This window comes from Solea solea, chromosome 4 (genome assembly GCF_958295425.1).
Source record: "Solea solea chromosome 4, fSolSol10.1, whole genome shotgun sequence".
NCBI classification, from domain to species: Eukaryota; Metazoa; Chordata; class Actinopteri; order Pleuronectiformes; family Soleidae; genus Solea; species Solea solea.
This window is the reverse complement of record NC_081137.1, coordinates 12,699,403-12,725,324: the sequence shown is the minus strand read 5'-3', so window position 1 is coordinate 12,725,324 and position 25,922 is coordinate 12,699,403. Positions and strand designations below refer to the sequence as shown.

Here is a 25,922-nt window from a genome sequence, read left to right as displayed (position 1 = left end):
AGAACAGTGATACTGGCTTAGTTTGTCTTAAATGGTATTTCGTCAATTGTGCACTGGAGAGAAAATTCGTTTTTTGCCGAGCGTGCGGGTATATGTGCATAAACAGGATGACAAAGAAACTGGAGTCGGTGTAAATGTCTCACAGAAGATGCTGCGCTGGGCACATTTACAATGTGAAGCCTGTTGGTGAAGCAAGTCTTGCAGGTTTTCGAAATCGACCTTAGTGTGCACAACTGCAGTAATAATTTGCTCTGTGATTATTTCAGGTAACTTTCGAAATGGGTGGGGGATACGCAGGAGCTTTTTTTTGTCGAGCTGTGTTGATGGACGTTCTCTTGTGTGGCTTGTTTTGAGAGACAAAGGACAAAAAGAGAACATGTCCTGTCTCAGAACAGTAACACCACAGTAATGTGACTTTGCAGTCTTCTGAGAATAAAACAAAAGTGACCGGAGAGGTGACTGTGACTGTGGAAGTCCCTGCTGATTCTGTGAGGCTGTGGGGATTTTTGAAGCAGCTTTTTCACCTCTACAAAACAGCTTTAATTCATTCTAAAAGCCATAATGAAATCTAATATCTTTCTCAAGTCCATTTTTAAGATAGATAGAGGTCTGTTTTTATACATGTATGTGCAGCACGTTTTCTATCACACATATTTTATACCCATATACCCTGTGCGACAGTGTGTTCAAACCCACAACCTTCAACTTGAAAAACAACTCACTTCCCCACTGAGCTACAGTCACACAAGTGAGAACTTCTTAGTAACAATGGAGAGAAAAGACGCTCCTCACCAGCTTTTGACAGTGCAAAATTCACAATGTTATAAATAGAAGAAAAAAAAAAAAGGAAGGCTAAGAACTAAAACCCTTAAATATTCAAAAATGTATAAATACACATGCAGTAAAAACACAACTCAATAACGGGTAGTACTATACCAGGTATACCTTGGGTAGTACTATAGTTTAGTACTACCCAAACCTGCGTGTGAGTGTTTATATACCAAGAAAAACTTGCTTACTTTAGTTTGAATGAACTTATTTCATTTAGGTGTTACCAAGTTGAAGTATTGGGGGTTTTTTTTCAACCATTTTCTTTTATTAGTGTAGGTGTGATGGACATAAAATCGACTGAATAATTCACTGAGTTTCATGTTTAATTATCAAGTGACAATAAAAAATACTATTCCGAAAGTCAGATTTAGAGGGATCAAAGTTGAAAAGTCTGAGAAGGAAAATAAACTTGCATTGCACAACATTCACATATTAGATTTAAATGTATATATATAAAGGCAAACTCAGCGCATATGTGGATAATGTTAAATAGGATCAAAGTCCCATTGGTTCAGTGTCTTTACGTTATTCTATATTTGTGTTCCTGCACAACAGGACCGTCACATTTCAAAGCCCAGTTATGGCTCGGCTAAGCATTTATCCCAGCGCACTGTAGAGGAACCTAACATAAGCCTTTAACGGTTAAGCCTTAGCGTACATGTTGCCGTTTAACAATGTCAGCCATTAAAAGGCCTCACTAGGTGCCAGGACTGCAGGAATGTGAGAGTCAGACTTTGTCTGCGAGGCAGCTTGTGGCCATCACTGTAAGCACCTGATCTCTCTGCTGTATGGGCTGCGTTCTGACGCAGCTCAGTGCCAGTTCAGCCCGCAGCCACGCCGCCGAAGCACGGTCACCTGTCCCTGTGTCTACTACCACACGGCCGGGCTTGAACTGAACTCATTTTCTATTGACCCAAATGAGTCCCAGCTGCAGCTTGATCTTGTTTGTAATGGAAAAGCAGTAAATGTAGCCATGAAGCTGTGCCTCAATTGTGGAGATACTGGTGATGGGAATAGACATTTAATTGAGTGAATATGAAAGGGAGAGCCCACACACATGAGCGAAAGCAGGAGCTGCAGCACTTTACATTAAGCCCCTAACACCTTGATGGAACGCCGGTGCAATGGATCTTATAACATCATATGTTAAATGCTATTATCATAGGCTACATCCGGATCAGACTAGCTCATTTTTGGAAGTCCAAAAGGTTTATTTAGAAAAGTATACTGCAGTTGTACCTTGCATGTTAAATTTGACATTTGAACAGTATAAACCACATTAACAATAACACTTTTTTTTGAGTCTTGGTCTCTCAATGTGCAAAAACAGGCCAGAAAATGAGTATACGTACAGGTGTTCGGCCCACAAAAGACGCTGATTCACCAGCTTCCTGAAACAGCGCAAGTGAAATTACCGTAATAACCACACAGCGGCCTTGACATTGCAACTTCTCGGCTTTCAGAAACTGTCGGAAGTTTTCCAGCAGCACAAACCGCCATGTAACTACGGTAACGCAAATGTGCCAGTGTTAAAGGGTTAAGCAAATTACACATTCAAGGAACTACAGGAAAACTGCTTTTTTATTTACAATATATATAAAATCAGTGGTTTACATTTGGGTAAAGCATATAACTGGGTAAGAAATAGTTAAAAAAAAAAAAGTTTTCATTGTAAAACAGTGACTATAATTATTATTTTGTTTGTATAACTTGTTATCTTTAAGTTGAATAAGTGTTAACTGAAGTCTGTTGCCAATGGAAGTCATTTTTTTGGAAGTGGGTTTTCTTCTTTTATTGTGCATTGACTGCGGTGTCATCCCCTTGCACCAGCACGACAAAATTAAACAGCGATGAAGAAGAGTGTTGTCCTCTAGAGCTTAATCTCACCCACACATTTGCTGCGATAACCTCTGTTTGTAAATCCCCCCCCCCACCGGGGATCGATAAAGGTCCACAAATGTGACGTTTTCTACACATATTTGTGTGCATGTGTGCTGTTTCACAGGTCAGTCAGCTATAGTTGTGAATGTGAAGCGTCAGATATGAGCTGTAATGAATCATTTTTGAACAATGTCTGAACCTAGCTGTTCCTTATGTGTGTACCAGAATCACTTCCCGGTGCAATAACTTACCGTCTGAAAACATGACTGCTGATTGATGAGAGCAAGGCATCCGTCGGATCTGGCAGCAGCAGGCTATTGGATGACGTATGGACGCAGTTCTATCGCGAGCAGTGGACACTTTGTACAGAGGACAGTCTCTTAGTCTGTGTACTGCCACGTGTCAAATGGTGGCTCGTTTTGCATTCGGGCTGATAGCGCGGGCCGTCGTAATTCAGTCTCAAAGTAATGCCTATTCAGCAGGAGCAGGAGTGTGTTGTCAGAATCCCAGGATGGATGTTGGGGCATGTACAAGTGATATCTATCCTGATGAAGAGAGAACGGCCAGTGATTTATTACAGGAGAAACACAGGGGGAAAAATGCTCAAGCTGGGTGCTTTCCTCCTCTGCCTTCACTTAGATTTTCTATTTGAATTAAATGAGGTGTGCATGTAGGCAGACAGAGGGGGGGCAAAGGGTGGTGAGAGATAGCATGCAGCGGAAAGGCCGTACTTCATCTTCCCATTCAAAGTGTTGTTTTCAGCAACTTTGAAATGAAGGCGAAAAATTGCTGATAGAATTGCACCAGAATTCATTGCCGTGGACTAAAAAGCATAAAAACCTCAGGTCAGACATTGGTGAGGCATCCTGCACACGTGGCAAGCCCCCCCCCCCCAAAAGGCTCACTTTTTGAACCATGCAGTGATTGATGCGAGGTGCGTCCTTGACGCGACCACAAGCCCCGGCCAAGGGCAAAAAAAATGCATCAGCTATTCAATTGTTTCACACAGATAAACAAGAATAAAAAATGTCATTTACAGCGTCGGGAGATAGATGCCCCGCCAACCTTCACTGTACCACGATGTGTGCTTGCAAACCCATCCCATTACCAAACTCCAGTCAGCTGGATGAGAATTATGTGAGCATCTAAAAAGAAAAAGTGCACATATTGCACAAACAGACATTAAAAAAATGTTTTTACAAATGTTAATGAGTTTAAAAAAAGGGGTTTTAAGAATAACAGCAATAGATCCTTAAATTTTTTCCGATGCTTTTAACTCATATGACTCTGTTTGCTTTGCATGTTGTGTGTAATTTCCATCCATATATGATGATTAGATATGATAGTATTATACACAATAATATACACACAGTATTTCAAAGCAAGAATGCCGTAAAAAAAAAAAAAAATTCAACCAATAACACTAAGTGACTCAGTTTGGAGAGATTTGGAGAAAGAAGTTCTCATTCCTGACCAGGTATCCATTAAAATCACACAGTGGTACCGTCAGCACTTTAGTTTCGTCTCTTAATTCTGCGCACAGTGTATTCTCAACTGCAGGTTGCCATGGCAACAATTTCAGTGTGGCATCTGTGTAAGCCATGGTTTAATCATGATACTGCACTCTGATGTGATGTGGTGTTGAAAACAGCCTCAACACCATTTTGTGTTTCATCACTGACACATGACAAAAAAAGGAAAAAAGAAAAAAGAAATCCGGTGAGGCAAATGGTTTCATTTACTGAAGCTTTCCCAAACTGGAGTTGTTTGATTCGGAGGTGACTGCAGTGACTGTTACACTGCGGTAACAGCGGAGGTAATATAAAGCACGGTAGCTTACACAAGCTCACAGCTGAAAATACTCACATTTTTGGTGGCAGGAAGTAAGAAAAACAAAAACGTATCCCTTTCAATCAGATTTTTTTTTCCTATTGCGTCAGCATATTCTGGTGTGATTCATAATCAGATTGTCTCTAGTACCTTTTTGTTGCATTGATCCTTTATATATCCCAAAATACTGTTTATTTATTGATAAACTTCCTTCATTTTCTAGTGTCAGGTCTCCATTAAATACAGAGGAGTGTGTGGAATAGTCTCTTAAGTAGGTAAAATGAGTGATGTGTCCCTTTTCCATGCACAACACACCTCGGTTTCACCTCATGGTGTGCTGCCTTATATTTGAGTCTTTATAGAACATGAGTACACACTGTCACTTTTGTTATGCTGGCAGTTTTTTTTTTTTTTTTATTGCACTATGTTTATCTGACTTCATATTTATGCATTTTTGCCTTCATATGCTATTTTCCCCTCAGGTGTTTTGTCATTTGAGTCTGTCATTTAGACTGTGTATATATATGTATATATATGTATATATATATATATATATATATATATACATATATATATATATCACACACAACACAAAAGAGAACACCGCTTTTGTATGACAGCATTTTCAGCCCATAGAGCATGTTTTCATGTGACGGCAACTGTTGCCTTTTCTGTTGCCTGGCAACACCGGATGTCTGCTTCCTTTTCATGTTGCAGATTTTGAATTTCTGAGGTGTTTTTCTTTTCTTTTTCTTTTTTTTTTCCGTGCCTTTCTTTGACAGCCAACATTTGCTAAATGACAGGAAATGAGGGGAAAGACATGGGGTTTCGACATGAAAAGTTATTTGGCGCCATCATTGTCGCCGCCTTAAAAGGGATATTTCAGGTATTTCAACTGTGGATGTGTTGGATACTGACACGCCGAGCTACGTGTGTACCCCAGTGAAGAGAAGCAGCATGGCTGCCATGCAGGCACACCATAAAAAAAATTAATAAATGCTCACCAGATTAAATCTATGAAGTCTACAATATTTCAAGAATGTGGAAAGGCTTTCTGCTGCACCAAAGTTCTAAAACTGGTGATTTTGATCCCCTGCTTCAATTGGATTTAACTTTAATTTACCAAACAAGGCTGCAGTATAGCTCCTACTCCTGTGAGCTAGAAACACTACAATTGTACATTTGAGTAGGTGAAAATTGTAGATAAATTAGATAATTAGCTAAGTCTTGAAATATTGAAATCAAGATTTTATGCTTGAGGAGGTGGAAACGCTGGCGTATTGATGGAACTGGATGTGAATGAGAGGAATGAAAATAGCAGAAAAGGAAATCAGGAGCAAATATTACTACAATAACGAGTTAAAACACGACGTACACTTCCAACGGCGCTATTTTACGACACCGATTTTAGTGAACTAACTCCCGTTATCTTTAGAAACACGCGCAAATGCACATTTTCTTAAACAGACTATTTGAAAAATGCTGTTAAAAGTTAAAAGTCACAAATTACTATGCAGTTCACCACAAGAAAAATCCTGAACGATGACCTTAATCCCTAAGCTTTCAGGGCAGCCCACTATACTTCATATAATAATTGTCTAAAACAATTAAACAAAGTCTTTAACTTGCAGCGTGACCCTCTTTGCTTCAGATTTAACGTCACATACCGTATGAATTAAGAAAGCAAAGATTGCTGAAGTGATTGGTGAATTCCCGCTCTCCTGGGACACATTAGCCATGATCACTGAGGAGGATCCGCACATAATTACCATAGGTTAATATAATTAGGCTGCCAGCGTCAGGAGAACTCCTCGTACATGGCATGACACCAAAGCAACTGGGATTTCCTGCACATGTAAGGTTACTCAGGAGATTAGCTTTGACGTGGCACAGGTGGCACAGCTGTTCTGTTTAGAACAGAAAAAAAGCTCTTTTATATGTTCACGTCAGGAATCTAAAAAAAATCCGCCCCCCCCCCCAAAAAAAAATCCCGATTAACGCCATCAATCTGTGATATTCTGAATAATTTATGGCGACAAGTGAATAAATTATAAGTTGGAACATAAAGGACTATTGAATGAATTATGCTCGTCTTTAGCCAATAGTTTCCTAACGACCGCAGGATAAATGTTGCAGTGGGTCAATGAGTGTCCTCAAATAACTGTTTACTAACTAATATTTGTCCAGCTTTACCAATAATTCAGGATCACTTGGGTAAAATTGATTTGTGACTTGCTGTTCAAACAGGAAGTGGCTGGTTGAAGATAAAGTTTCATGCTCAAAATGAACAGAAATGTTGTTTTATGCAAGACTTTCATTGTAAATTAGGTCACGAAAAACGAAGATTTTACCGTTTGACTTTTGTGACTTTTTTTTCACATCTAAAACATTACAAATACATTTAATTGACACATTTAAACTGTATTCCATTCTCTAAATCTCCAACTCAACTACAAATCCATTCAAATAGTTTATGTTTTGAGGCATAAACTAATCCTTCTTGTTCACCCTTGGTCTTTTTTGGAGTACTTTAATAATGTTGCTCTCGGGGATTTGTGATTTATGAGTTCGGGGAAAAGTCCGCGGGTAATATGCGCGGCGTTTCATAATTCACTGACAAAATCTGTGTATATAAGTAGGCGGCATTGTTCATGTGCAGCTTTTAGCGTGGAATCTAATTAGGTTTCATATATCAGGTCCGAGGTTTGTGACAGGAGAGGACGATAAGATGGGGCCACCTTTACTTTATCCTCCGTCTCTCTGACTTCCTGTGATGTACTGCTCCTGCCTCATTGTTTCCTTCTCGCCTCCTCTTCTGTCCCCTTTCCCTCTGCTTTAATGATTTCCCTTTATTCACCAGCAATCAGCAGTCTGACCATGCTGGGGTTTTTTTTTTGGTTTTTTTTGGTTTTTTTATCCATAGTTGCTTCAACAGCGACTGTATAGTCACAGCTGCTCAGCAGAGTTAGTGTGAGCATTTTCACTGTCAGATTATTATTCTCTGACAATGGAGAGTGGTGCAGTGGTGCTGCGTGACCTTTATTGAATCAGGAAAATACCAGTGGGACTGCAGTTTCATTTTGGCGGGCATGAATACGTATAGGAAATACATACTACTGTATAATGTATAGCACACAATAGCAGCAGTAGCGGGCGAATATGCACCCACGTAGTGGGGGAACCCTGACTTTGCCTGATCTGGACGGCTGAGGTTAAAAAAAAGGGGTCTTAGCCCCTGAACCGGACTTAATTTGCCTCTGGACTTCCCAGTGTTTATAGATTGAATGGCACAAGATGGACCCCAGGAATTTAACTCCATCATGGGGCAAACCTGGTGGTTGATGCGTTAAATTCTAAGCGTTGAGTTAAGTTGTCACTTTATACAAATAAAAGCAACACCTCTACAATAATAACACTAAAAATGCAACATGCAGCTGCATTAAATCCTATTTTGACATACATAATTAGCAAGGGGTTCTCAAGTCCGTGATAGTGGTTACTTGAATGTAAAGTGAAGGAGGTATTTCCATTGTTTTTATAGTTTGGCCCTGGCCAGTGTTCCTCCCTTGTCTCAGCCTCTTCTTCTCATCCCCTCCTCAGCCTCACATCAGTCAAACAGATGCATTAGTGCATCACACTGCATGCAGCGCTCACTAATTTGACGCATTTACATTAAGACGCACTTGAATATCACTTATTTGAACTATTATATACATATATATATATAACTATGTATCATTAAGCCCTTACTGTATATACTGTTAAGGTCTTAACTTGGCCCTAAGACTTTTTGTGTATGGTAATGCAGTCAAATAGCTTTTGGTAACTTTAACACCCATTTTTAGAGTTGATTTTGATCACTGATTTCTTTATTGTGCACAGTTCGAGTCTCACTTTGTGAGAATGTGGGGGATATATAAGCATGAATACATTCGGCCATCGCTGTTACTCCCCGTTGTGACCTGCATAGAACTCTTCATTCATAAAAGCAGCTATTTGCATTTGCTCTATTCACATATGGCTCAATAATGCACTTAAAACCGAAGACTTCCCTCTCATGGTTCTTTCAAACGTGTGCATTCCCTGCGTTCAACGACACAATTTAATGATTACATTTATTAGAGCCAGAGTTCGGATGTGTTATTGTGAGTGGTCATGATCACAGTATTCAGTGGAAGAAGCTGGGTCATTATGACTGGGAATAATCTATATGATAATGGAGATGGATTCATCGGAAGTTACGAATGTAACTATGGTTCTGTGAGTTCCTGGATGACGGCCAGTGGATACGTCGAGTGACATGTAGGCTACCTATAAATAACACACGGTAGACTACATCCGGCCTCTCAGAATCTACTCGCTCCAAGAATGACTTACGTGGCGCGTGGCATGGTAAAGGAACAAAGAACGCCTCTCTACTCTTCGTGCCAGTTCAGCCGAGATCAAGGCATAATTAATCGATCGCGCACGATAGCGTTCGTCAGCTTTAACTCCCGGATCAGATAGATTTTTTTTCCCGGCGTGCGTAACCGGAGGTGTGGCGAGAGCGTGCGAAGGCAGTCAAAGGAGTGTGCAGCCCTGCGTAAGCAGTCTACCATGTGATATTTATAGCGGAGTAGGCCACCTGCACGTCACTCGTGTGACTTTTGTTCACGTAAGATCTTGACCTGACGAGACGTATCCACTTTTCCTCACTGCCACTGGCAATTTCAACGTGTTGTTCATCGTCCACATCCTCATTTGATTTTTGCATCGCATGCAGGGAAAGAATTCAGTGCGACGCAAACGTATTGTTCTGTTTGTTCATTTCTCGTCAAAGGAGGCAGCAGCAGCCATTGAAAGCAAAACCAAACACAGACTCGCCTGGATAAATCATCATGCTTCTTTAGCAGCACTGTAGGGAAAATGCTGCACAGTTGCTATGGAGCCCTCTGTTGCTAGGCAATGAGTTGATTATCAGAGTTTTTATATAAGAAGCAGAGTGGCATTTTCTTTGCTGTGCAGAAAATTTGTTTTCAGCCGGATTTACGACTGACAGGCGCGGCGGGGATAATATGACAACGCAATCCTTGGTTTTAATGAAATGTACACGGCTTGATATGTTTACACTGGACAGTAAAATGTGGAGCATAATGAATATTTCAATTTCACATTTGCATAAAATGTAAGCGTCATGAAGGATGTCACTGGGGTTTGGGGAAAGCAGCTTCTCTTGTGTTTGTCCGTACAACAAACCTGTACCGTTGACTCTCGAGCCTCTTTAATCACATTTCACATGATGAAGCTGTATGCCGTGCGACGAGACGTCCGCTCATCTGCTGAGACCCCATTCTCCTTGGCACAAGCACAGAATCAACCCAGATATGCCAAAAAGAAAAAGAAAAAAGACTCAGCTCCTAATCTCAGCACCTGTTTGCTGGTAATTTATTCTGCTCATTTATTAAAATATCCAATTCTTAAGCAGCGGAGAACAGAGATACTGAGGGAAATATCACTACAGTGCCCTCTTGTGGTTGCACTGAGATATCAGACTGATTTTGTTGTTCTGTCTTTTGTCTGTTTTTTTAATAACGGCTCTTTTGTTACGAGGTTAAATGACGTGTTCAATAAGTCTCTCTCTCTCTCTCTTCTCTCTCTGCATCCTCTCATTCTACATTCGTCTGGTTTCTCTTCTGCAGACTGATGAAGAGGATGATTCAGGCCTTTTTTGCAGTGTGATTGTAGCCGCTTGATAAAGGCTCAACCACGTGACCTACACCAAAGTCCATAGAGAAAATAAAGCATTTTATACCAAGTCCTACAGGAGATGATCAGTAGGTTCGAATAATGAGTTTGTGACTTCATTGTTTAAAATCCTTTGATTGGGTTTCGCTAAGTGACAAAAACAAGGCAGCAGTTGACAAGTAGCCCCGCAAACGAAATATTCTGATTCTCTCTATGAACGTTGGTGCAGGAGCGGTTTATAAACGTCAGTTTCCAGTCGGAAAAAAACATGTTTAACAGCGAGATATGTTGACCAACATTCTTGAGACACAGTAGACTTAAGCTGGGGTCAATTTTGCTCGCAACTGGCTTAAAAAAAATAACTTTTTTTATGTTTTTTTACACAGTATGTAAGAAATATTGACCTCTGATGGTGAGACTGCAGATTGCAACAAGTGGTACTCCTCTGCTAAGCCCTCCCGTGTGTGTCAGGGAACTACGGTGGCCTTTGCATACCAGAAGGTGGTGGCCTTCATAAATAAAGGCCCTGTCTAAAGTACATATCAGAGGCTTATTCTAAGGCTGCGCAAAACAAACAATTGCTATTTTAAAGCAATTTATATAAATATACAATTATACTTGTGGATGGTATATTCCACTTCTGCCAATAAACCCTAAATATTACACACAGGAACCTTTACCTGCACAGTAATAACCGAGTGTAACTCTGTTTGCAGTGTTGGTACAGCTGATATTGTGGGTAGTGGTTTTATAAATGTGGAGACATAACAGTCAGAAGATCACTGACACGCTCAGCTGAAGTTGCCTTTTAAACTTACGAGCCCTTCCCTGCATTAAGCTCCAAGTGTTTCGATATGAAACGCCGTTACCAAAGCCAACATTAAACAGAGCAGCCTTGCCACCCACTAAATCAGTTTAGCTTGTTTGCCCTGAGGCTTGATAAGACTGTCAGCCTGGGAGCTGAATGTGGTGACACATTGTTGGAGTTGAGAGGACAGCGCACACAGATAATAAGCAAAAAGGAAGGGGAGAGTCAGGCTGAAATAAAAAAAAAGGAACTGTCAACAACGAGTGAAAGCATTATGAGCACTGCAGTAAGATACCGCACATAACTGGCTGTGTTTGGAACGCACCGGCTATCGTGACTGAGCCTCAAGGCCAATCGCGCTCCTACGGCTGAGGTGTTGTAAGAATGATGTAACCATTAATGGTTTTCACAGGGATCATCAGGCAGGCAGCACTGGTGAGTAACCGTGTAATGCAAATGTTCCAGTGTTTAGTTTCAGAGTGCAGGTGTGTAAATATTAATAAGGTGTTTCCCATTTTATAAAAAGGAGAGGAACGCCACTTTCCGAGAGACGTCTCTTCGTCCTCACGCCGGGCTGGAAGCGGAAAACGGAGGAGCACATTTTAGCTCCACGGGGTAGTAGTAGTGAATATCTCAGCTTTTACGTTTGCCCTTTTTCATCATCGGCATTTTATAACAAAGTATGATTCGTTCTTTCATCACCCAACCCACTTGCTGTTGAAGTTGTTTGAGTTCTCCTCAGCTTGAGACACTCACTCTCACTAAAAACAGATCATGATAGATTGAGAAATATGTCTGCCTTTTTTTAATCTCACCTTTAGACTTTAGTCTTTTTAATTGGAAATGTCATGTTGTGTCGCTGTTTAAACAGCTCATTCTCCATAGAGATTAGAAAATCAGCAAATTTATCAGTGCTTCTCTCTCCATCTTTGAGTTTAAAGATGTTATTTTGACCATATTCATTACAACTGTACTTCTCATGACAGCGAATGGTGAGAATTTGGAACTTTCAAGTTCAAATCTTTTGTTTGTTTTCCAGCAGTCCAGCAGCTCCTTTGTCCCTGCTGAGAGCTAAAAACATCTCTGTCACTGTCGATATCACAGGCGACTGAATGGTTTCCAAACTCTGGTTTCTAGTCAGAAAAAGTGGTGAGATAAAGTACTTGAAATATTCCTAAAACAGTGTCGACTTGACACAAGCTTTGACTTCTAAATGCAAAATGTTTTTATTCTAGAGTAATTATACACATATGCAAACAAACATAGAGGTAGTATATCCAATATCTATATATGTTACACACTGGACCTGCAGCTGGCTAAACATTCCCCTTGTAATTCCAGTGGCAGACATGTTTTCAGTGAGGGTTAGCGTCCTCGGCTCAGGCTGGTTCCCAGTGACTGCAGCACACACATCACGGTGGATGCTGACAGCATGTCATTACCTCACATACCCAAATTTCAAAAATAGGGCAGAAGGTGAGGTATACCCCAGAGACCAGCTCTCACATTGACACCTGTGGTCAATCGTGAGTGTTCAATTTGGAACATCCGAAGCAGACCTTTCAATTTTGCAGGCAAGTCAGGCATCGAGCAAACTCAATGTGCCCTGTATCTTTCTATTTCTGTTTAATCTGCCACATACAGAACATAAAGTGTCTTTCCATCTATATCCAGGCCGTCAGAGCAGGTTGACACATTTCAGTGTTTATACACTGATGCTGCTAATTGTTCCCACACAGTACAGTTTGCCTCGGGACAGTGTGATCTCCCCGTATCTGGCGCTCAACACTTCCTTTATTTTGGTACAAACAAACAAACAAAAGAGGCCGAAAGTGACACAGTCGTCGCCAGCGCTCTGTCGACATGTTCCCGCGTTAGCGTTGCATTTCCATGACAACTGTTGGTGAGAAACAGAGAAGGTGTTATTTAAAGAAGTGCAAGTGCAGGTCATGGTTTTATTTTGAGAACAGTGGTGACGAGGTGCGCATGGATCACTAAAGCAGGGTCACAATATGCAGAGAGAGAGAGAGAGAGAGAGAGCGCGAGAGAAGAAAAAAACCGAGAGAGAGTAGAGATTTGATGCTTTCTGTTTTCATCTAGCGAACAAATGTACTTTGACATCTCTGGGGAAAGCTGTTACTGGTTGCCTTCACAAAGTGCAAAAGGAAATGGCCCCGCATTTTCTCCTCTTTTTTTTTTTGAGAGGGAGATGGGAGATGGGTCAGGGAATATGACAAAGCTTCAGGGCATTTAGTGTTAGTGCGCGGAGTAGGGCAGAGAAATACAGGACTAGAGAATATCAGAGAGAGTATAGAGGGGGCCTTTCCTTTCAAGTGGTTTGCTGGTTAATATTTTAGTAGCAGTTTTTGAAGAGAAACACCGCAAATTAAATCTCCGTTCACAGCGGAAAGTAGTTCAACAAGGGAACAGGTAAAAATCTGACATGTTTTTTTGAGCAGCACTGTCACTTTAATCTTGAGCCTTTTTTTACTGTGTCTTGTTTTACAGTGTTTTGTGTTTTAATGTACACTGTAAAACATTTGACTGTTTGCATCACTTTGCAAGTTACTGTGTGCATATTTGGAGTAAACGACTCGGCCCTAAATACTCTACTTTCACAGTAAGTTACCCGATCATTTACTGTAAATTGGTATCTGTAGCAGTCATTTTACAGTCACACTACTGTATTTTACGGTATTTTGTAAATTAGCATGTAGAGTGATAATCACGTGTTTGTTTAATTAATAAGAGATCATTAAGGTAATGCTTTGGAAATCCTGGAAATAATTTGCAGTGACTTCTATGCAAATTTGACTGACATAAATCATCATACTGCATATATCAAACCAAAATGCCGAGTCATTTTTGTGTACTAGATTTTGATATCCGTCAGTTTCCACTCCAATTGTTGGACTCGGGCTCAGACTTGCAGTACAAATGTTATGCATCGCTTCACACGGTGACGTCATAAATGAGTGCTGTCGTCGCAGTCTGCCTTCAGGCTTTCAGGGAGCATTTTCTGGAATGCCAGGATAGTACAGTACAGTACAGTACAGTATAGTGCAGTTTCCTCTGGATCAAACAACCCTTTTTTATGATATTTACTCATTTGTGGAGAGCTATAAATTAGCTGGAGAATGCAAATACCTTACTGTGACCCCATCTCAGGGTTTTACAAACATTTGATTTGATGTTTTATGTACACATTGGAAAGATTGATTTTCAAGAAAGTATATAATAAGCCTAATTTCTGGCAAATGTTCTTACGGTATTTTTTTTGCCTAAAAGGAAAATAATAATCTTGGCGAGTAAGTTTTGCACTTGAAAAATGTTCTAATTTTAAGAGAAAAATAACTGACTTACTGTCTGTCTTACTTTCAGCTTTTTTGTGTTCACGACTGGTGTGTTTTAAAGACGTGTTCAAGTAAAATAAGACAAGTTAACCTTTCTTACCACATGACATTTTTTGCTCGTGATAAGCACAGCTTTCTGATCATTTAAGGTTTTAACTATTAGTAGCCAAGTAAAATTTGGTTTGTTAAACTATTTTCTGAAAACAAAGAAAGTTTAAATGTAATTTCTAGTAGGCCTTTTTTTGCAGCACTTTTCTATTGATGACCACTCAAAGCTGCTTCACACTAAAGTTTTGACATCTCTGTGCAGTACATTTCCTATCGCTCATACCCATTCACACGCTGCCAGCACAGCTGTCAGGACGTGGGGGTTAAGTGTCTTGCCCAAGGACACGTCGGACCCACAACCTTCCAGCCGAAAGACGACTCGCTCGACCACTGAGCTGTCGTCGCCCCTTGTCCGAGTACACAAACACTTGCCTTATGAATTGACTTATTGAATCAAGTGTGTCTGCCCAGCCCCGTTCTCATTCCAAGAGCTTCGTATACCGCCGCTCTGTCACGTTCCCTCTGGGAATCCTTCCGGTCTGAAGGAGGCGCTCAGAGCAGATGCCCCGAGTGTACAACCACACTTTAAACGTCGCTATGAGCATCGAGCCAGTACTAAGCAGTCACTCACAAGGAAAACCCTAACCCTATACTCTATTATTTATAATTATTTAGGCTATATTATAGGTCAATGAAATGCACATGATATAAATAACATAAATGTCTGTCTGAGTGGGAGCCAACAGTGAAAGCCTGACATGGATATTTATCCTAACCCTAACCTGAGTCCTATCCTGGTCCCTAACCCTAACCTATATAGCGATATATATGGCGATATTCTCTCTTTCGGCTTGTGAGTATTAGTTTCTGGTTTAGTCTTCCCTACCATTAGGTGTTAAGTGGTTCTTTTGCAATAATACAATGCAATCATACAATACACCATTGTCATAAGTTTTGTAATAATAATAAAAAAAAACCTTGAAACACCCCAAGTGAGTGCCCAACTAACAAGTAATAGTGATGCGATGCCAATATTCTAAAGTTTGTTTGGCTAAAACCTAATCTGAAAAGAGCTGACACCAACAAAACGAATAAACGGTGGATGAGCTCGAGGCTGAGGGAATACCCCGGCACTTGGTCATTCATCATGGCAATCATTTGAAGCGCAGTATAAGCGCACAGCTGTTATGTTTGCATTTTCCTCCTGCATTATTCATTAACTACCCCAAAATGAAGACATTGTGGTGCAGAATTGTCTCCTGTTGAAGATCACGAAGTCTCACGTTGTGCCACGCGAGTCGCCCGAGACTGCAGCGAGTGCATTATCCATTCACACTCCGAATGGATGATCCTTGTACATCTAAAAGATGTCTGAATATTAAAGTGCACTAAGTGTAATGGAGTGGATGTGCATTGTTGTTTACATGTCGGCCGCATGTACCGTAATCATGTAAATGAGGCACAGTTTGCTCTTCCTGTTCCCTTACATGAATTTGTTAGCCTAGAAATTAGTGTGGATGAATGCATTTTCCCAGTGTTGTTTCATAAGCTGCTCAGTAAGTGATCTTTACTCCCTGCTTTGTGCACATGGTCAGAGCTGCAGAAAACGGATTTGAATTTTTGTTTTGCATTATTTGAATATAGTGTTTTTAAAAAGCATTCTTATTTTGTTTGTTTGTTGTTTTTTATTAGTGCTGTTGAACAAGTGGAAACGATGCATGTGTTTGAATGGGAACAACAATATCAATAACAAATGTGTAAGAACATAGTCGGACTTATCCCGTCCGTTTTACATGAGGAGGTGAGCTAAAGTAATTATTACCAAAGCTTTCCAAGTGATTTTAGTCCCGTCTGAATGTGCTATGTCAATCATGACCAGACGGTGTCAGTAAAGGTTACTGTGACTTTTACCTGGGCTAAAAAGGTCCGGAACAAGTAATAAAAGTTTGTTCATCAGAAGTCAAGTCTCCTTTTTTCTTAACGTGTCTGTAAACCAAATATAAGGAGTTCAGGTGGATGATAAGGCACATGCAGTGCTCTGTCCTCCGATGTTTAACTCTTGCCAGTGTCAGTGGCAGTTGGACGTCCTCCTGCACGCTGACACACGCTCAGTCAGAGCGCCGCTGTTAAACCTGCCATAAAACTTTACTGATTGTCCACTCGAGTTTATAGTGGGTTACAGAGAAATCCCTGTTCATTTATCATTGCCACTGCTCTATGTATTTACCTTGCTCGGTACGCCACAGTAATTATTTTGTACTTGTAAGTCGTGACGTGGTGTTTTTCTTCGTTCCCTCAGGTCCTCCAGTCATCGTGGGAATGAGCATCAACATAGCGAGCATCGACTCCATCTCAGAAGTAAACATGGTGAGTCTTTTGTCCTCTTCACCCTCACACTGCGGCGCTTCTCTCGGCTCAATCCATTGACCTGTGGGCTGAAACTTCCTTCAGCCACCTCAAATGCTGTCAGAGGTGTTTGTCACACGGGTCAGTTGTTTGTTGGTGGGCAAGAATATGTCATATTTTCACTGGACGAAACCTTAGTTTTCACATTAAGTAGAAAAATGAATAGCTATACAAAAAATCAACGCTTTAATAATAATAATGTGGTTATTACGGTAATTATGGCGCTGTTGCAGGAAGCCAGAGAATCAGCGTCTTTGTGGCCAGAGAGGAAAGACTGTGGCCTGTTTTTGGACATGGAGACAAAAACTCAAACAAATGTTATTTTAAATGTGTTTTATACTCTTCAAATTTCAAATTCAGCACGGAAAATCTGTACATCTACAGTGTTTTTAAAATAAAACTTTGCTTTTCTTCATTTAAAATTGTTAATACACCATTTCCACGTGCAGTAAATTGTAAATTCTGGGGGAAAAAAATGGGCCAAAGCACTTAGTTACCCTTTTATGGTTAAAATAAACAAAAAACATTGAGGCTTAGGTGATAAAGGATTAACAGTATTGTGATTTGACTGATTTGCTTACAAACCCGCTGTTCTGCTCTGACACTGACTCTCAGAAGCTGTGTGAGGAGTGCGGAAGGAGTGCGAGTTGTGACGTTGTTGTGCGTCTCTTTATTTCACCCAGTGTGTTCGAGTCGCTCATCGCAAGCTCACGCCTCCCACGTCTCTATTTTGTGTTGTTTGCTTTCACCCTGTCTGTTGTCACGTCTGTCTTCGAATATCAACCTGATGGAAGCCAAAGTTCACGATTTGCTTGAAATATCTTTTCCTCTCAAGTCTTCAAATTGATCAAAGAAAAAACAACAACAACAACAACAACATCATGCATAATTGGAACAAGGGAGCATTTAATTGACCTTGAATTCGATGTGAGTTGAGATATGAACGTCTCGTTCACAACTTACTGTTTTCCAGGAAATTCAAGTGTGAACTGTGTTGCGTATCTGAAAAATACTGCAGTATGACTGTACACTAGATTCATTTTGTTGGTGTCTTATATATATATACTGTTCCATTGTGTGAGGGTTGGCTGAACCTTTGGTTATTTAAAGGTTTGAGTCCATAATTTGTTTCTGAAACACTTTATTAGGTTATTGAAATACATTTTTTCTTTGTTGGGAGGGTGTAGCTTTTTTTTTTTGCAACCATTGCAATATACAACCATAACTCTATGCTTTGTATTGCTATTATATGTATAAATGAAATATACGTTTATTGTTTTTGTTGTCATTGTATTTCTATTTTATTAACTTTTTTTTTTATCTGCTCTCCACACACGCGACATATTATTGCATGTCTGTCTTCTCTGTGGCTCTTCCTGAAGTTTCTTCCATTTTTATTCCCACTCCCCGGTTAAAGTTTTTGCTGGTTTAAATTTAGGCAGCTGTTCCTTACCTGAACCTGAGGATGTGGCTTTATGTACAGTTTATAAAGCACTGAGAATTTCAGCTTTACAAATGAAATTGATTTGATTTGCAAAAACTCTGCCCTTTACAACATGCGTTGCTCAAAGCTGAGTGGAGGAGAGACAGTGGCCATTTTCTTTTCTTTCAGACCTGGTATTAATAGTCCAGGGTGTAACATTTGGAGGGCCAGCATGCCACTACAGCAGCCTGAAGAGACAAAAAAGCCAAACGATTACTATGGAACAGCATCCTCTCTGCATTGAAGGAACCATTATGTCACTAGTTGTCATGCACTGGACCTTTAACATCCGAAACCATGGACTCCACTGGTCATCTTTATGACAGAATTGAGTAACAGTAAAAGCTGTTGTAAAATCAGCTACACAAAATTATGCAATTGAAACATATCAACTTAATATAATATATATATATATATATATATATATATATATATATATATATATATATATATATACATATATTACTACTTAATATCATGTTATAATGAAAACATGACCCTATGACCTCCTCTTCCTTTAAACAGCACATATGGCCAGCGAGGTGATAGAATGAAGACAGAATATAATACTAAATAACATAAATAACTTTGCTAGCAATATATTATAAACAAAATAATAAGACATTTGGTAGTACTTATCACATTATTTAATGTACTACAGTATTTAGAGCAGTAGCATTTCATTATATATATCATTTTGTGTTTTAATTACAATTTTAGATTTATTTTGCGTCATATATATATTTTTATTATGAAGTATACATCGTTTCAATATCACAACACTTTTGCCTTGCAATTATGAGAAATGTTGTCATTAATATGTTTATTATGATATCACGATGGAATAATTGTGTTCTAGTTTTAAGCTCATATCGCCCACCTGCTATTTAGACTGGTCCCCTCTTGACCAGACTAGACGCTCATTTGACATTTGACACACCTGGCCTAATCTATTTAGCTCTAATATGACCAGGTTCTATTGCAGTGAAAGTAGAAGCAACTTGTTACATGTTGACCAGAATATCTCATTGGCTCGGTTTAACAAAGTTTTGCCTGCATAGGTTGTTTGGTTTAAAACCAGTGTCTGTGCACAGTGCCGTACTTTGATTGCAGGGGCAGTGATATATTAGCTCCCAGACATTATACCTTCACTTGAGTGCATTTCCTGTTAGATACAGTGTTATAAAAGAGCACCAGGACAACTGGATTTGTTGGTTTGCTGCCCATGCCCTATTCTACAAATGCTGAGTGGGAAAGTTTTTCGTATTGCATGAAAAGCTACACAGCGGTGGATGCATTTATTTATTGCTGACATTGTCTTATCAAAGTTGCCTTTTTTTCTCTTTTATTGTCTGTTGTGGCAAAGCACTGAGTACAGGGATTTTTAAAATAGTGTCATCTCTTTCCGTATGCGACACCCTGTTCTTGCTTTCTATACCAGTCGTTCTGAAATGGGGCCCAAAGACTCCTTTGGCAACCCCAGGATGAAATGTTACAACATGTGTTGCTGGGTAGTTGGTGCAACAAGCAAAAAACATAAACTCAAAACCTTAAATAGTTTTTGATCGTGAATATGGCTGTATTCAATCTTCAATCCCACATGTTTCTTTAATGTCTAATTACACACAACGATTTCTGCCCTTCTCCCCAGGACTACACCATCACTATGTATTTCCAGCAGAGCTGGCGAGATAAGCGGTTGGCCTATGGTGAGCTCAACTTGAATCTGACTCTGGACAACCGTGTAGCAGACCAGCTGTGGCTTCCTGACACCTACTTCCTTAATGACAAGAAGTCCTTTCTTCATGGTGTGACAGTAAAAAACCGCATGATCCGCCTGCACCCTGATGGCACTGTCTTATACGGGCTGAGGTAAGAACAGCTGAGACTTAGAGTATAACTCATGTACACTCATCTCTGTTATAGGAATGGATTTCATGCCTGGTCTGGTGTTTTACATGAGCATTTGTCATTTTAACACAACACAAACCATAGTTTATGGCTAAATGGATATATTTATATTCTTGTGAACATACAGTATCTCAAGGATGTCTTTCAAATGTGGTACAAAGTTCAAATTGACTGAAGAATGAATTGATTGGATTTTCCTAGTCAACACTAAGCACCTTGTTGCTTTGTTCAAATTTACTAAAAAAAATGTTCACTTGGGATTTGGTAGCAGGTCACAACTGCGAAAAACTGAAGTGAACACAATGCCTCACGAGGAAAATGGTTTGAGCCTCCTTTCAAATGCACAAATGTGAGGTTATTAAATTGTGCATTATATAGACTCATGTTTAAATTCAGCACCAATCTTCACCATTAAGCTAACACTACTCATTTTAACTGTTTTTGTTGTTGTTTTTAAATGTTATTTCCCTGCCTGTGTTTGGCCCTTATGGATGGAAACAATGAACGACAAAACATTATTTATATGCTGTGTCCTTCATCTGACAAGCAGTACTATCAGACCTGACCGGGGCAGCATTTGTGTATAGACAGCAGCAGCTCAGTGTGGCCAACATTGGAGACTCTGACGTCAAAGCATATATTGTTCTAAAGGTCTTTGCACACCAGACAGGACAAAAATGCAAATTATGATGCACCCTCCCAAGCGCAATGAGAAGAAACTAATGAATTATGAGGACGAGGGGAAACAAATCGCAGTCTGTGTTCATACCAGATCAGAGCAGGCTTCACACACACACACACATGCAGCTGCTGCTGCTGCTGCTGCGGAGACAGCGTCTCAGAGCGAACATTGGTGAAATCTATTTTGAAGCTCGATTTACACACACATCCCACTGAAGCTCCTTTGCGACCACCCCGCCCCCCCCCCCCCCCCCCCCTCTACACAGCTTGTAAAGGTTTCATAGTTTTGTTTATTAAAAAGAATGGGGTATTGGGAAACAAACACTGCGACTGCCTTGTTAAATGTTTTGACTGTACATCATCAACAACACTCGTTCTGATTGGTTAGCTGTGAATCCGTCGACTGTACTGACTGCAACACTGTGTATTAAAGATGTTGAGTCCTATGCGTCAAAGGACCGACAATTCCTGAACGCAACATGGCTGGGACATGCCCGGGGGCCTCTGTGTCATGCTGTCACTCATGATCCCCCTGGAAAAAAAAAAATCTGAAACCAAAAACACCAAAGATTTTAATAAAAAAAATAATAATATCTGCATTAAATCAAAATTGAAATAAAATGTATGACAACAATGTTCATTTTTTACAATTCAAGATCAAAACATGACATTTCAGTTCCAAACACTGCTATACTGAGAAACACAGAGAGCGACATGTGGATCTGATCTTAACTTAATCTGCCTTGTGTGAACTCATTTGACTACGGTTTGAATGCAACTTGCACACTACAGCTTTAAGAAAGTGTTTTCTGCACATTTTTAAATTGCACTTTCCCCCCATATAATGTGCATTGAATTGATACCGTGTGACTTTTTAATTAGGAACTGATGAATGCTTTCTCTCACTATTAAAACGATGATGTAAGGCACCGCCGCTTGCCTCAGTCCATTCCGAGGCTTTTCGCTGCTACAGCTTCACTTGGTCTGTAATGACCGGTAACTTATGGTAGCAGCTAATGTGAACTCTGGGTTCACTGACTTCATGACTGCTACCCATTTGTGCTACTGTCACACTATATTGTAAGCACGATCCCTTAATTGTTAACTGTGGATGCAGCAGTCGCTGTTCGGGCAGAATTCACAGACTCATGGTTCGCTGTAATTTCCACTCCACGGGATGGCATGTTGGACACAGAAAGCAAGAGCAGTGACATCAACTTAATCAAGCAAGTGCATTATTTTCAGATCAGGAAAATATTGCCTTTCCCATAATGAGGGCAATAAGACGGGGGCATTCTAGCTAGCAGTCAGGGGAAGACTCCATCCTATGATTCATATTAAAGGCCCAGGATTCAATACCCGAGTGTTAGACCAAGGCAAAAGGTCAGATTCTCCTTTGTCACCAATGGAAACATACAAGAAAGAAGGATCTCTTCTGGTCTTACCTATCTTCTTAACTTATTTAGTTACAAACAGACATTATTTCCTTTTCTTTCCCCTGACTTTGTCCATTCTGTCTCCGTTTCGGTTCTTTTATCTGTAATGTGTACAATGTCTTCTTCTCTGTTTTTGCTGTAGCTTACAGTCTGTGTGGACGGAGATATTTCCTGAAACAACGCCAAGAAAAAAATCCTTTTCTTTTCGTGCCGTTTCCGTGTAGACGTGGCCTAAGAATGTTATTAAAAATAAGTTTGAGGACAGCAAAGAGAGCCATTGATGTATTTGGTCCCATGAATAAAAGGAAGTGGCAGTGACAAGGTTTAGCTCCTACAAGGTAATGAATTATTGATGCAATAATCAAGATTCCGAAATTCGGAATTACGGAATTGGTTCCGACACAAAAGGATGGCGCGGCCTTTTTTCTCTATTTCCCCGTCATGACTCTCCACAAGACCCTTGGAAAAATGCTGTGTCACTGCTGTCGAAGCTGCAAATGTCTGTTTAATGAGTCAATCTTTAATGTTTGTTCTTCACTCTCAGTCACAATCACGCATTGACGAGGCGGACTAAATTTAGCTCGAGTGTGACCAGAACAAGAGCAGCGTGCTGCAGTCCTGTGAAATGTCTGGAGCGGATAAAAATATTATGTTAATCAGCATGAGGAATTTGGTTGTTCTTCAATAAAGGTTAGGTTAAAGTGCAAAAGTTCTCTTACAAGCAGTTTTAGATTATATGACTACAAGAATGAAGCACTAGGTGCAGCTGTGCCTTTCTAATTTTACCTTTGATAGTCTTTATGTGGCAGCTAGAGCAGGTCAAGGTGTGCCGGTTAAATTCCCACCTCCTCTAGCCTGCGTGCCAAAGCGCCATTGGACAAGACATGGCATTTACATGTGCAAATGTGTTTTAAAGTGAGTTCTTAGCATGGAGGCGTCTCAGAAGGTTTCATTTCTATGGGCTAGTGTTTCTTTTTCACATGAGAATTGGAACTGGTTAAACCAGTTCACAGATGTCACCTGCAACCAGAATCCTATCGGATGGCACCAGACGTCAATCAACTCACATGTGCCATGCTTCATTGTCTATTCCTTTACAAAATAAACATCATGTTATATTGAAGAAGACCAGAAACTAGTGAAACTAGTCCATTCAAAGAGTTCTTTCTGCAACATATCCAATAAATTGTAACGTCTGGGTCAGATACTGCTGGCAGGAGCATTCTAGAGAAACTTCTGGATGATTTTAGGACAATATCCAGACTTGCTGGTCTGAAAGCAGCTGAAATTACTCTGTTGATGGGGCCCTATACGAACGTGTGTGAGAATGGTAAAAATGCAACATCACGAGCTTTGAGCGGTCATCACGTCCAGAAAAGTGGTGTTCTGGCTGAAATAGGGAACATTCGTGTGCCTCTTTGCAATGAAGAAGGAGGAGGAACCGGGATCCATTTCATGCCAAAATGGTACCAATATTTCAAAACACCACCTGATCTGAATAAACATTCCCAGCTGCTCTACTTGGCATACCTCCCTCCCACAGCACACGTAGCTCCCTCTCTGGAGCCAAAGAATTACCAAGCAGGCACAGGTCTCGTAAAGATCGGAAGAAAATCGCATTACGCCGCCATTTGCACCTTCTGCTGGCGTATAGTGCGCACACGGAATGAAACGCTAAGGCCATAAGCATCACTCCTTTCACCATCTCATCTTCACACATTCTGCACAGAGGCTTATGGTTATTTTCAGCCTCTGCAGTAATGGAGTGTGGCAGATGATGTCAAACCCCTGGATCTTTCCTCCTGTCCATTGTTTCAGCAGTGTACAGTCATAAAATGCAGCCCATTCCGGGACCTTTGCAAGCCTCCTGTGAGCATGCCGTTACACCGCCTTGGTGAACGCTTTGACTTTGCCCAAGGGTTGTGTGGACGTCTTTTCTCCAGAACAATAGATGAAATTATTGTCGTGGAGGAAACAATGTCTGACTGCTGGAGGTTTTTGTTGTCCTAAATTTTTAAATGCGTTTCCTTGTAAAGATTTAACAATCTATCCCCCCCGTGCTTGCCTTGCGCACGGTCGAATGAAAAACTGTGGACAATCACATTACACACGCTGCTGCACCGAGTCACTCTCTGTGTAATGTGCTGATGCTGGTGTTTGTCTTGTTGTTCAGCTTTTATTTAAGTCAACTTCTGCTACTTATACCGATTTTTAATCTCAGCTCCGCTGATTTATGTTGATCAACCGTTTCTATTCATGTATGTCTTCAAGAGCGAGACAGGCGTGTCACAAATCCACAACGCTGTCCTTATTTTCTTCCCCAGTGAGCTTGTGTTAGATGTTGAAAACATTATTCTCTGTGCTTGTCCTCTTTATTTTCTGGTTTTAGTGCCATTAACCATTTTGATTGTATTAGTTTTCTCTCAATACTCAACAACTTGTTTAAATTATTATAACCTGAGCTGCAACTAAATCCCTTATATATATATAGGTAGGAGTGATATGGCATTTCAAATCAAGTCTGGAACCCAAACCTCTTTTTAAACTAATAAACTATCATTTCCTGCATATAAACGCTTTATTTCCATGCGGAGGGCGGCGAGGGAGGCGAGTTCTGAAGAATGCTGAGTGGCGCCGGAGTTTGCGGTGGAACAAACAAAAGAAAGTCATTCCAAACATCAATAAAAGTTGGTGTCAGTAGAAAGTGTCGAGCCCGATGTGCATGACTGAGCAGGTTTTTCCAACTTGCCAGTGACATGAGAGGCTGAATCATCGTTAGCAATCTGTCTATTGAATTTTGTAGTGTGCTGGGTCCTGAGAGCATTGAGGGATTTGATTTTATTTTTTGATTTTTTTTCTTAGTTTTTGGTTCAGCTTCCCCCCAGATGGTGTTTTCTCTCTTCCCATTCCTGGAAGTCTGTTCTCGTATATTCATCTCGTTATTAAACCACAGTGTTTATCTTCTGATAGTACAATTATCTGTATTTGGTGAGCAAGCTGCCTCACAATGCAGACTGTGTAGGTGTCCAAGCCATTGCTCACATATCTGAGAACCTTCCTGTCTGCAGTGGGATCCGCCTCCACGTTTCTTTTAGTTTAGCCGTGTTGTGCTGGCATGCTATATGGTCAGAGAAGCCAAGTAAAATGAATGGAAAATACTGTTTAATTGCAGTTTGCTCAGGCTTGCTACTACGCTATCTGCTTTAAATGACATTAGTAATATGAGGATGTAATATTTCTCGCAAAGCTTCTGTAGTAAACTCACTTCCATGCACATGTTTGTAGCTCGACAGCATGTAAACACTAGCATAGAATCAGTTTATTGAATGAATTGAACATTAATACGCTGAGTGAAGATATCTAAATATTCAATATTTAGGCGACTTCAGGTTTTATTACATCACAGATCAAAACAACTGTAGCATTTCAAAGTATGTTTCATTCTTCAAAGATGCCAACACATTTCCAACACTCCATAGATCCATAGAAAAAACGTATTTCTTTTCAAAGTTATGGACCATTTCCTGTCA

At 40.2% G+C, this 25,922-nt stretch overlaps 1 protein-coding gene across 2 annotated transcripts in view; it reads left to right on the top strand.

The window, feature by feature from the left end:
• gabrb4 (gamma-aminobutyric acid type A receptor subunit beta4) overlaps positions 1-25,922 on the top strand; it is a 55,848-nt gene that overhangs the window by 14,218 nt on the left and 15,708 nt on the right. For both annotated transcript variants that reach the window (XM_058627284.1, XM_058627283.1), the window contains exons 3-4: positions 16,775-16,842; positions 20,016-20,236. In XM_058627284.1, the coding sequence (XP_058483267.1) occupies positions 16,775-16,842; positions 20,016-20,236 (289 nt within the window). The remainder of the gene's footprint in view (positions 1-16,774; positions 16,843-20,015; positions 20,237-25,922) is intronic.